Below are 13,237 nucleotides of genomic sequence, written 5' to 3'. Positions count from 1 at the left end.
CATACTCACTTGGTGTGCACACAGAAGAGTTTGATCAGCACGCCTGCTGCTGATTCAACAGCCCCAGTGCCCGGAGAACCTTCTGGAAGGGTGACAAAGGTAAAACATGAAGTTGGATGGTAACTACAAAGTACTACAAAAACATCACAGCAGGATGAACAAGCAGCAGACAACCAGCACGATACAGATTCTCTTTATCAAAGAAATCCTGATCACACAGAAACCAAGTTTTCTTTGTCACCTACCTACGCTCAAGTTGTCGTTTTCCTCCTCTGCTGGGAGCACCTCCGTGTGCCTCAACCGACAGCGGCTCACGGCCTGGATGCCAAAGCTCAGGACTGGGTGGGTAAGGAGGAACTCGGAGATGGAGCTGAAATAAGCCTTGCCCTCCTCTTGGTTCTGCATCAGCTCCATCACGTACAAGACCTGGAAGAATCAGAAGTGGTAAGTTACTGGGCTTCCAGAGCAGTTTATGTGTGAGGGCTCCAAAGCCAAGCACCTGAACTAGATTTGGAACAAGGAAAATAATGGGAGAAATAAAGCCTGGGCTGTTGAAATTTGAACCCATGGAACCACACTCTTATCTGAGTCAATGCTGATCAGGAACTCAATACTACTGAGCCAGACACAGGTATCTCCAAATGAGAGCTTTACAGAGGGTGAGAAATAATCCCCAAGGATTCCCGGGATTAATCAGCTGAATTGTTACCTTTTGTCAGCTTATGACAAAATAGCTGAGGCCAACCTCTACATTTTCAACCACTAACATGCAAATCCCAGACCTAGGCAGCAGTAGCAGTCACAAAGAAGGCCAGTTCTCCTTTAGTCACCATAACCCACACAGCCAGCAATGAAAGGAACCACTTACTTTCCTCCGCACATCGCTCAGTATCAGATATTCAGCAGAGAGGTCCAGACAGACTTTCAGGCTGGGAGGAGTACTCATGGAGCTGAAGATGTCAGGAGAAAAGCTAGATCCACAAATAAGAGGGAAGGGGTACAGAAAGCAAGGTAGATTAGGCGATCAGAATGAGTGCTATGAAACTGCATAGTTAAAAAAAAACCCTAACAATATCTTGAGGAGTTTACAGCCATATTACAATGCAACCACCTGCTAGAACACAAACACCATTGCTGAAATCAGTGCTGATTTCAGCTAAGAGAGCAGCAGGGAGATCACACAGTAGGATCTAGTTATGGATCCTGAACATTTAAATGAAAGGTGACAGTGTTGTTACTTAACACGTTCCACGTTCATAGGAGTATGACAGTCAACGCTACAGATTTAAAAATAAAAATCCACCAAATCCAAATAACCCTTTCACAGGTTTTGGACCTTCTGTAGTATAAGGTGGAAAAAGCAACACTCAGTTGTATGTCATATTCATCTCACTTTAAGAGGGCAAATCAGAAGTAGTCTTAAGCCTGTGTGTGATCAGACAGGCCACGATCCACCATCAGAAAAATAAAATCAGGGACCATAAGCTAAGTGAAGGAATGGACTAAAACACAATTCTGGACCCACATGGCTCAGCAAATAAGCCATGGAAAACTGCTTAAGTTCTATCAATATAGCAGTTCCTCATGTATTTAAATGAAACCAAAGTATTAACAGGAAAAGATCTTAGATTCCTTATTGAATATCAAGAATTAAAAAACAACAAACACTCAAGGTGTGCAGTTTTGGAATGCTTCTCCTCATGCTACAGGTCTACAGAACAAGGCAAAGACAACAGGTCTTGGTAACACACAGGATAAAAGGATCAACTTCCTGGTCTTGCCAAAGCTTGACCTGACAGTGTGGCACAGCCCTGAGAGCTTTCAATGACAGGTCAGAATGGCAAAGGAGGAGGCTCAAAATGGGGCTAGAATCTCATCAGAGACTCCATCAGAGATCAAGGATCACCTTTGCAATGTAAGTATACCTGAAAATTGAGAGCTTTGTTATGATCCTACTGCTCAGAGTAATCCACCCCTCCAGGGGAGTCAGCACCTCAACACGTACCGGACAGTCTGCAGGCAGGTCCAGGACACAGTGCACCACATCTTCAGTTCTCTGTTCTGATCAGCTCCTGTGATGAGAAACCTCCAGAAGGGAACCCTGCAGGTACAACACATCCAAGTTCTCTTAAAGAAGATCTGGTCCTCCCCATAAGGACATTTTACAGAAAAGCTCCTCACAAGACCATAGCTGATTTTGCCCAACTGTGTCTTAAAGTTCCCAGAAGATGAAGATTAGAAACCACTATAGTTCTCAAGAACCTTAAGGCCACAACTGACTGAAGAAAGAATAAAAATAAAAGCTGTATTTTCATCAGCTGCAGTAGAATTTCAGAAGATTAACAGGCCAGTTAAGACTGACCATACCACAAACCTGAGAGGATTCATCAATTTAGAATTTTCATTGTTTTCATGGAATTGGCACTAGGAATAAGGTCACTTCAGGCTGTGCTTCAGATCCTTATTTATTTCTCCATCACTAGAAAACTGACTACAAAGAGGACAGGACTTGCTCCTGCTACCAAGCTAAATTTTTACAAGTATGATTCAGTTACAAGGAATAAAGGCAGAGTTAGAAGATGCTGCTGAACTTTAATACTCCAAAGTACAGGATTGTGGACTTACTCTGGGTCCTGTTTTTTATGGTTGTCACAAAAGAGCAGGCAGGAAAGAGGTCTGCCATCATGGGGTTTCCACTCGTGAAGACACCTGGGAAAGAATCAGAGAAAACATCCAAGTGTGCAGGGAGTGGTTAAATGAGGAAGAAGCAGGGTCTGAACACACAGCTCCTCAGATGGCACTAAGTCAGCACCCACCAAGCATTACTGACTTGTAGCTCTTTACAGGCTTATATAAAACAAGGAGATCACAGCCCATGCAGGTATATACTGTGACCAATGAATAAATAAAATCCCATGTTGCCATTTGTTCTGGTGCCTTATCAAGGGTACAGTACAAAAAGAAGTCAACATCAAGAGGAACAGCTCAGAGCAGCTTCCTGCATTTACATGGACAGTGCAAAAGAGTTTGACTACAGCCTGTGCAAAGCACAGAACTCCTGTTTCCAGACCCAGCTCTCTCTTTTTCCATAAGCCTATGATGCTCAGTGACACCATTCTTCAGCAACGAATTATCATTTATCCCATATCTTTATAATGTCCTGAGAATGACCACTGCAAATTATTCTCTATTTAGGAAATTCTCCCAGAGAAAATGCTGCTGCTTCAAGAATCCTTTATTTTCCAGTTCTCCTTACCTTGGCTCATCTTGTCCCTCAATATAGATCTGCCAGAATTTTACAAAACCATCATGGCTTGCAGTGGCCAACACAGTTCCATCTGGAGAAAGTGCTCCCTCACTCAAGCACTACACAAAGGGGGAAAAGAGACACAGAAAAGCAATTTTATACCTTTTTTATTTCACAGAAAATTCAAATTCAAGTACAACAGATTGTGCTGCCACTGTTCTCACTGTTATTCATGTTACAAACAGAGCTCATTTTGGTTTGAGATCTTCTGGCTTTTCGCAATCACAATTATTTCACGACTGGTTTTTTTACAGTCAACCATCCTAAGAACTGAGACACTATAACCCAAAGAAAACCTCAGTGATTGCTTGCAATCACCTATGTGATGGTAGTAAAGAAAACAAAACAGGTTTGTACCGTGCTGTGGCCTTTCACCACGATGAAGCCTTCTTTGATATCAGGCACTTCCACTGGCCAGGAGCTGTTGTTCGTTCGGATGATGTCCAGATCCCACACCTCTGCCTGGAGAACAAACATGTAGGCACACAGGTTTATTTTTACAGCCACTGGTCTGTTCCCAGATCCTTATCTTATATCCTGACGTACCAACCCAATGTGTGTGGTTGTATATGACATAAACCTTCCTGTTTCCACTCAGTTTGGCCATTGGATGCTTTCCTGGCACCCAGCTGTACACGAGTACAGGGAATTGCTCTGCTCTCAGCAGTTGTAGTTGCTGCCCACCAACCCCACCCCCAGGTACTGGCTCAGCCTGAACAGATGAGTCATGCCTCTTGCCCTCTACACTGTTTTTAGTGGTCCTTGCTATTTGATGGTGACCAGAAGAAGTTATTCTTTCCATTCTCCCGAGGCCCAGAGAATGATCAGCATGACCTCTCCTCAGAAGAGAGCAATCCCACATCTCCCTACAGGGGGATTCCCCATGGCGGGAACCTTTACAGCTCTAACCAAACCAGCTCTTTCCCTCATTAAATTCTTTTCCTCCCATAATAATTAGGGACAGCATTTCAAAGGTAGGGTTTCCTTACCCTGTCCTCATGCAACAGTGCCAACGTCTGACTTCCCTCTTCCCCGCTCTCCTCGTTATCATCTGGGATGAAAGGGCACCAGATGATTCTTCGGAAGGTGTTCAGTGGGGTGTTGTCAGGTCGCTTGATGTTCACCAAGATCTCCTCTCTGATCACCAGGGTTAAGAAATGTAATGTCCTGGCTGTGTTACCAATGCCCAGCAATGACCTGCCCAGGCTTGGTCCTCTGTTAAACACTATCAAACCTCAAGATTTTTCGGGCCATTGATTCCAAAAGAAACCAGGTAGAAGGATTCTGCTCAGAAAGCAGCCAAGCTAGCATTTCCTCACTGGTAGAAGAGCTTAAGCTTATGAAAGTTCATAGATTCTCACAATCTTCTCTTGCAGGCTGCAGACAGTGACAGGATAAGCACAACAAGGGCACACAGCCACATGTGAACGTGCATCCACAGGACTGCTGATGATTAAATGATTTCTCTCAGCACTGCAACACTACCACAGAGAGACAGAGGAGCTGCCACATTGCCCCCAGCTGAGTGCTCTAGTCCACCACTACAAATGAGATCTTAACTACAACCACCTTTGCTCCAGTTGTTTTTGGAATGATGGTACATAATTAAAACTAAGAATCTACAACTTAAGATAACATATCTCACGTGCTTCCCAAAAGTACTAACCAGTCACTCCTAGCAATTAAAAGGAAAATATTCAGGGCAACGAACACTGAAAACAAGTTTCAGGACCACCAAAAGAAGGATGACATGTTTAGAGGGAGGATAGTGAGTGGGAGGGAAGTATTACATGCTCTTCCTCAGAGAAGTAACTCAGGAAAAGAGCTAGAACCAGACAAGACAAACCTCTGTCACAGAGTTGAGGTGACACTGCCCACGTGCAAGGCCAGCTAGTACAGACTGACACTTCTCACTGACTGCTTTTGCCTGGACCAGGAGCCCTGATGTGCTAGAATTTCAAGGTACATGCAATTCCAAGTGACAATTGTGCTGAATACAGGCAAAAGCTGACTGATCTGATACTCTGGAAGGGGCAGAACTATTGACCTCCCTGCTGCAAGCTGCTGTTCTGCAAAGGCTACAAACCAAACTGCGATGCGAGGCTGCGTTCGCATCTGACCGTGGCACACAGACCCGCCCCAGGCTCGTTTGCACAGGATACTGGATTTTTTCTTTATCCATGGCCAGGCGCCAGACAAAGAGGTTGCCAGCCTCGTCCAGGCACGCCAGCTGGTTGGAGTTGAGGTGGGCAAAAGCCAGGTCTGCCACACCACCAGTGAACCCCTTCAGCAAGGTCCGCTCTGCGGTGCTGACGCTCAGCACCCGCACCATCGCCGAGCCATTGCTGGCAGCTGCAGGAAGGACAGAGGGAGAAGTCACCATTTATGTCTCTGGTTTCCCTGCATAACTCTCATAAATCCCCCATAATTCTATAGGCTTCTCATAATTCACAGGACTATCACCCTGAGCTCATCACACCTCCAAGGCTGACCTCCAGTGACAGTGAATTTAATTTTACTTGCAATTTAATTTTCAGTAACTGGAGAAAAGGAGTGACCGACAGGCAGGTAGCTCAGATATATGTTTTATAAGGGGAATGTAAAAAAGCATCAACATCCACCTGACAAAAAGCACTGCTTTTTGGCTTGCATGGCTGAAAAGAATGTGCTTCAGAACACGTGCACACCAAGCAAAGTTTCCAGCTTCCCCTTTTCAGACACATATCACTATGAAGCAGGCAGTCTTATGGAGATCATGGTGCTTCCAGTTCTTGCTGCCCAGGCCAGTCCCAGCAGACCACTCAGCTTCCCACAGTGCTACTGCACCCAAGCTTTAATATTTAATAAAAACCAGTGTGATATCCTTAAGCTACTCTAAAATAACCGCAGCTAGGAAAAAAACACAAGAGCAGAGTAGGAGATTTCTTAAAAGATCAGACAAACCTATGGGTGCTGGAACTAAGAAGCAAGAGCTGATGGAGCCCTACACACTGTGCTTATGTGATAGCAAAAAGAGATACTGCAGATGACTAAGTGTTCATTTCATAGAATTGTTAGGGTTGGAAAAGACCTTTAAGATCAGTAAGTCCAACCATCAGCCTTGCACCACCACCATGTTCACCACTAAACCATGTCCCCAACGTCCATATCCACAGGTTTTTTTAATGCTTCAAGGGATGGTGACTCTATCACCTCCCTGAGCAGTCTGTTCCAATGCTTTACAACCCTTTCAGTGAAAAAAAAATTTACTAATATCCAATCTAAACTCCCCTGGCACAGCTTGAGGCCATTTGCTCTCATTCTGTCACTCTCTTTCCTATATGTTGTGAAACAATCTTTCCCTGTGTTGTTGCTCTGCTTTTCTCTCCCTCCTGCACAAAACACTGTGTCTGCCTTGCTCTTTGGATCCTCTAAATTTAGCCTTAAACTCAACTCTAAATTTATGCAAGCAAATCCATCACAAACATTTATCTGCTCAAATTACCACAGGGCTGTTTCTGTGCTTAGCTTGGTTTCTGGAGCTTGTTTGCTGCAGAAATACTTAATTAGAGGAGGAATCTGAACATCAGCTGTCCAGTGAAACCAGTGTAGTCCCTCAACTTTTCCTCCAATCCCACCAAGTTCTTTTATTTCTAACTCTGCTGCATAACCAACTCTTCTCTTCACCTTCACTTACATTCCCTCTACGACAGCACCCTGATCTGGGTATTGCAAGTTTCAATTATTGCCAGTTACATTCCTCTGATGCAGATTTTGCCTCTTTTAGAGATACATACATGCAAAAGAATACAAATCCAAGACAAGAAGGTATCTCACCTCTAATTGCATAAGCCAGGTAAGAGTTTGAAACCGCGATCAGATTGCCATAGTAGTATTTCTGCTCCCAGTCATATCTAGCAACAGGTTGTATTTTCACCTGCTCAGAAGAAAGAAAACAGAACATGAGAAATGTCTGGAATTAACTCTTTCCTGGAACAAACCTGTCAAACATACAATTTCCTCTAGGGAAGACCTGTAATGCTTAATTTGATAGTGTCATGGTTTAAGACCAGCCAGCACAGATAACCATTGCCACTGAGCAAAGAATCAGGAGTTACTATGGAAGTTGTGCCAGTGATCCTGCCTTTCACTTTTATCTTCAGTATTATCTATGACAAACAGTTAACATGGTGCAGTATTAATTTATTATCTTTGTGGTCCCTTAATTCACTGCACACTAAGGAACAAACGGAATGGAAGATGGAAAAACACAATGGAAAATTAAGGAACAATATGGGAAAGGGCTGAGAGGATCATGACCAGAGTTCTCTCTCCTAGTTATAAGCATTTGTTCTGAGTATGGATTAGTACTCTGTTTAGCACTAGTTCTAATCTCAGCATATTGGTTCTTGCAGCTCTGACCTGCTGGCCAGAGCCCTCAGCATGACTGACACCAGCAAACCAGCAAGGGAAATACTCCCTTCAGGGCCCAGGGAGGAAACAATCAGCAGAAAAAGCTTGTTTGTGAAGAAAGGACACATTCCCAGGAACCTACAGCTTAGATCATGGACTTATTCCTGAAAATTAGAAGATAACTTGGCCAGACTCTGGAATAAAATAACAGGAACAATCTACTACAAGATACTGCTCCAGCTTTTTTCTCCCTTGTTAAACTCTTTGACAAACTTCTACCTAAATACAAGCTCCTATAGCACAAGAAAGAAGATATTAATTTCTCTTTAAGAATATGCAAGCATGAGGTGATGTCACTAAGAAACAGACTATGTTTTGTCTTGCTCCTTACCTTGTTACTCCCTCTGGCCTTACTGGTGATGCTGGAATCACTGCTGGCCACTATCTCCACGTCTTTTGCTGATATCACTAAGCAAGTGGAGCTGTCATCACCAGAAAGGCAGCTTTTAAGAAAAACAAAGAGGGGGAGAAAAAAAATCAGACAGGACTGACAGGTACAGAACATTTAATATTTTATGTTAAATTCACAATTTTAACAGCAACAGAACAGTATCTGAGCATCTACGAGGTTTGAGCCAAACAACTGAAAAGAGAAACTCCTTTCAGCAGAGTCTCCCGTCCCTGTGTGTCATGGGTTTGAGAGAGCCAAACACCTGCTTTGTTCAGCTTAAAAACCTCCAGGTTTTTTGACTTGAGCACAGACCTACATTTGGTTAAAGGAGCCTTGACCCAACACTGGAAGGTGCAAAGACACCAAAGCCAACCAGCTGAACCTCATCAACAAAACAGTGCATGCTGCTCATGGTTCTCATGGCATCATCCTCTCTCAAAACTATGCCCAGAGAACACAAGCAAAAGCTACTTACACGAGCTCTGTAACCCCTCAGGTGACTGGGGTCCCTGAAGGAGTCCAGCTGGAGATCTACAGGAGAACGCCAAGTTTCAAGCAGAGCCCTGCTGATTTACTTCCCCCCTGACCTGCAATTTCCACCACATAGTCCTGTCTCCCCTTCTCTAAACAACTCTGCTGATATTCTTCAGTTCTTCAGAGCTGCAAGGATGGCACACTCCATGCATCAGCCTCACAAAAGCTACAAAAGCTCTGACCAAGAGCACTGACTCACAACTGCCACCTGAACTCAACGTAAAGCCCCTTGTCAGACGCCCAACATAAGTATCCCGGCTCACCAGAACTGAATTTTAGCTGTTTTCTATTTGCTCTCAGTATTTCTTTGACAAAACTTACATGACTTGTTTCTCCTGCAGGGCTCCTAGAGAGATGCTGCGATGCACTGGCTTGGCCAGGGAAGGTCCATCTCCACTCCCAAGGGGATCAGACACCAGCAGCCCATTCAGGTCTCCGTTGTACGAATTCGACGGTCTCTGGTTCTCATTCACCGAACCTGGGGAAAAGCATCACCAGCTCTGCCCAATATTCATTTAAAAGAAATAACACTGTTGCTTTTCGTCAGCCTTTACTGGTCTGCCAGCTAGAATGTACTGAATTGGTTGGGAAAAGTATTCTCCGTGTGAAAGGGACCTCCCATGTGAGAAACCCCCAAACTTCTGAGTGAAGTCGTAGCTTTCCTTACACAAGCAATCCCAGCAGATCAGAGAAACACCAAAGAACAGGTACAAGGAACTTACCAGGCTCAAGGAGCAAACAGCCATGGATCAAAAAGACTAAGCTGGTAATTCAGGTTTACTGAATCAAGGGCCAGACCAAAAGGTTCTTCACAGGCCACTTCTAACTCTCAGGCCTGCAGAGAGACCTCTGAAGTCCAGCAATACACTGATCAGCTGCCACATTTGGGGCTGGCTGGAAATAATACATTTGCAACTTTCCAAAACTTGCTTCTGACTGTGAGAACTGACCTCAAAGTCCAGCTGTTCAAGTAACTTTGCTACGAAACTGTGCAGTTGTGCCTACAGGATTCCCATATTTTTCTCTTTGTTGAACAATCACATGGAAGTTTACAGCACTCAAGTTTTGTGTAAAGCAACCATTTGTTCAGAGCTTCAGCCGTGCTTTGAAGAGTGTTTGTGCCCTGACTTTGTGTATCTGGCCTAGCACAAGTTGCCTCGTGGCTTTAGAAGGGGACAGTTGCAACAGGGGGTGAAGGTGACTCTTCTACTTCACTAGCAGGGTAAATAGCCAAGGAGCCCCCTGCCTCTGCTCCTACACATCAGCACACCCCAGGCAAAGCCGCCTGTCTCAGCAAATCCTTGCTGGAAATTTTCACTGGTATGGAAAACCGAAATTTCGTATACTGTTGCCAGGTAACAAGTGCTGCTGAGCTCCTGCAAAATGGCTGCTCCCAGGACCAGCAGCTCCACTGTCACTGGCACACCTAACAAACCTAAACACAACCGTGGGCAAGGGGCCTGTCCTTCAAAAGCAAGGCAAGCTTTCAGTTCCTGAACAGGCTTTAGCAGATCAGGGGGAGCGCTGCTGCCCGAAAAACAACTGCAACTATTCATTTGGAGAAGAACATTTAAAACTTGCCTGTTTATGAACAGTCATTAAATCAGTAACTATGCCATGGACACAAAAAGCCTGTGCAGTGACAGGGTATCCCAATGCAGGGACCATTTGGGCACTCACCTCAGTGCACCTGCACTGCATGAAGAGAAAGCAGTGGCACTCACACAGAACAAGGAAATTCAGGCCAGGGAATGTGGTCCTGTGACCACCTAACACTGGTGCTGTGCTTGCTATTGCAAGATTGAGATGTGCCCCTTATTCCTGCAGCACATGGAAGGTACTTGCCCAGCTGTGGCTACTTCCACTGACAGTGCTTTATCCTTTGTGACCAAAAGCAGGAAAACATTCCCTACAGAAAATGCACCCAGGCTGCCAGAGAAAGATGAAACATTCTTTGCTCTGTTTGCAGCCACAGGAACGCTCCACGTGTGCATCGCTGCTCCTTCACTGAAAAGGAAGGAGGAAACACTCCCCAGAGGCTGATGGGCACAACACTCAGGTTCAGGACTGGGCTTAGCTCAAGCACAGGTGCTGCCTGCACACAATCCTGGAGGCATAAAAGAAGGGAAGAGGCTCAGCTTTTAGTAAGAACACGAACAAAGCCAAAAGGTTAACGCAGACTGGTAGATCTAGGCCTGAAAAGGGAAAGAAGAGTGTTTTTACTCATTACCTTTCCAAAGAGCAGGAGCAGTCAGAGATGAGACACTGAACTCCTCCTGCTCCCACCATCACCTGCACCATGGGATGCCAGTTTGTACTGAACAGAACACTTCCCTGATAAACACCACGAGCAGGGTGAGCCCACATCTGTCATCAGCAGAGATCTCTGTGTGGATTGAAGGATCCTGCCAACCTCCAGCAGGGATGTTCCTCCACAGCATGCTGGCACTGACAGCCTGTCTCCATGCTCCAGGGGGAGGTCCATGGTTTGACCATGAAGCTGCCCCTTGCTGAGGGCACGGCATGAAAAAGGGCAAGGGCTACAAAGCAATGGGTGATGTTTGCCAAAACTGTGAAGAAACTGTGTCAAGAGAGACTGGGGTAGCAAATGCAAATAACATTTTCACAATCACCAAACCCAGCAGAATCTAAAAAGTATCGTGGCAGTTGTAAACTCTTTAGAGCAGAGAGTGTTTCTTGTCACCCATCTGGACAGGACCCAGAGTAACATAATTCTGCTCACAGCTACATGCACTCAGTACTGCAAAACTTCCTTCAACCTCGGGAAGCAGCTACACCAGTGTCCAGTGGGCACTAAAATCTGCAAGTGAAACGCAGGGTATAACAGCAACTGGAACCAGAGAGGGTCTTGACCACAGCAACTTCATGCCAGGTAAGATTAACCCTACACATGGGATTCATGAGGCTGCTTTTATTTTCCTTCACAAGCCTTGAAGGATCCCACACTGTCCCTTTCCTCTGACTTCCTAAGAGGAGTTCCAGAGGCTTTCAGATAACACGTGTATCTTTCCTCTTCACCTTATTATGTCAGTTCTTTTGAGTTTATTTGCCATTAGCCAGGCACTGATTCCTGCTGAGAACCAGCATGGGTTCCCTCTGTGGACTTTCTGCCCGTTTGCTCCTTTTCCTCTTAACTGCCTTCTTAGTGCACTGGAGATGACAGAGAAGGTAAAAAGAGAATGAATGGGGAAGAAGAAAAGAAATACAACCATATTCTGTCAACTCCTTGGCTTTGGCCAGCAGGAGAAGCTTCTTTCAGAGAAAGTCAAGTCACTTTTCAGCAACAACTACAACCATTTCCCAACAGTGACACATCCTTTCAGTTCAGAAAGTGAAAAAAGTTGTTCCCTATCCCTGCACAGAGTTCTCCTTTCAGTCTTACAAGTACAGAGTGCTGCCCTGTGAGGGAAAAATGTATTTTTCTTATAAGAATTATAATCCAGGAACAGTCAAGCACTCCAGAAACAATAGAAATGACTCCAAGTAATGAGAAGTTTCTCTATGGGTAGTAAAGCTAATAAAGCTGCCTTACTCCAGGCTTGCTCCATCATTCCATGTTACTCTGCAGCTCTCCCACAACAATCCCACACCCAACCTCTCCTCTTGGCCAAGCATAAAGCAGCACATAAGGCAGTTGTTTTGGATGTAGCACATTCCTAATGACTATCAGGGTACTTAAAAGCTACATTATTCCTGCCTTTCCCTCCACAGGAGCACAACAGGGGTATAAATTCTTTCCTCTACCCAGAGGCTAAGATTTTTTTGCAGAGCACTCATGGTCTGGGCCTCTTCCCGATCAGGTCTGACTGAAACACTGTTGTAGGTTCCAAAAGCAATGAGGGGGTTGAAAGAGAGCTTAGGCTACAGGAGAGGGGAACACCATGCTGCTGACTCCTGAGCCTGCTGCTGATGTTCTTACAGGCTGAAGGGGGTCCACTGGACTCTGAGCAGAAATGTGTAACAGCTCAAAGCACTGGGAGAAGACTCACAACCATTCTGAGATATTTGTGATCCCATTTCACCTACAACTAAGGAGAGGGAAAAGTTTGTGTAAGGGTGAACACGGCACTGATCTCAGAGCAGCCTGACAGCCCCTTCCACTGAGCCCAGCCCCATGGGGAACACTCCAAGCACTCCCAAAAACGGGGGGGGGATTTGTGTCTCAGCAGAGGTCGGTGCTGTTCAGCTCCCAGTAGCAGCATCTCTCTGCAGAAAGGCGCCCAGACACCCGCCAGCAGCGAGCTCTGAATCCGCCCTGCTCCCGTCTGCCCAGCGCCAACACCCCCTGTCCCAGGCGGGGTCCCCGGGCCGGAGGGGGCTCCGCTCCGCTCCTCTCCTCACCGGCCGGCCCGCCCCGCCCCGCCGGCCCCGGGCTGGCAGGAGCGGCCGCCGCCAGGGCGCCGCGGAGGAGCGGGCGGTGCCCGGCCCCAGAGCGCCCGGTGACAACCGGCGGGGCGGCGGCGCAACGGCCCAGGGAGTCCCGCGGCCCGGCCCGCGACCAGGCCCTGCCCGGCCCGGCGGCCTCCGGCGCT

The 13,237-nt window shown here is 46.0% G+C and overlaps 1 protein-coding gene across 1 annotated transcript in view; it reads right to left on the bottom strand.

The window, feature by feature from the left end:
- The window catches only part of EDC4 (enhancer of mRNA decapping 4), a 29,535-nt gene extending 18,550 nt beyond the window's left edge, over positions 1-10,985 (bottom strand). Inside the window, exons 1-14 of the mRNA XM_027646966.1 lie at positions 10,915-10,985; positions 9,407-9,447; positions 9,006-9,162; positions 8,091-8,202; positions 7,124-7,223; positions 5,470-5,659; positions 4,297-4,444; positions 3,665-3,769; positions 3,257-3,366; positions 2,626-2,709; positions 2,006-2,101; positions 869-971; positions 246-426; positions 10-82 (exon numbers count right to left, since the gene is read on the bottom strand). Coding sequence (XP_027502767.1) covers positions 10-82; positions 246-426; positions 869-971; positions 2,006-2,101; positions 2,626-2,709; positions 3,257-3,366; positions 3,665-3,769; positions 4,297-4,444; positions 5,470-5,659; positions 7,124-7,223; positions 8,091-8,202; positions 9,006-9,162; positions 9,407-9,447; positions 10,915-10,985 — 1,571 coding nt within the window. The remainder of the gene's footprint in view (positions 1-9; positions 83-245; positions 427-868; positions 972-2,005; positions 2,102-2,625; positions 2,710-3,256; positions 3,367-3,664; positions 3,770-4,296; positions 4,445-5,469; positions 5,660-7,123; positions 7,224-8,090; positions 8,203-9,005; positions 9,163-9,406; positions 9,448-10,914) is intronic.
- Positions 10,986-13,237: the final 2,252 nt, after the last annotated feature.

The sequence above is a fragment of the Corapipo altera genome, unplaced genomic scaffold, assembly GCF_003945725.1.
Source record: "Corapipo altera isolate COAL_440 unplaced genomic scaffold, ASM394572v1 62, whole genome shotgun sequence".
NCBI lineage: Eukaryota > Metazoa > Chordata > Aves > Passeriformes > Pipridae > Corapipo > Corapipo altera.
Note: the sequence above shows the minus strand (reverse complement) of the source record. Positions and strands in the feature narration are given on the sequence as shown.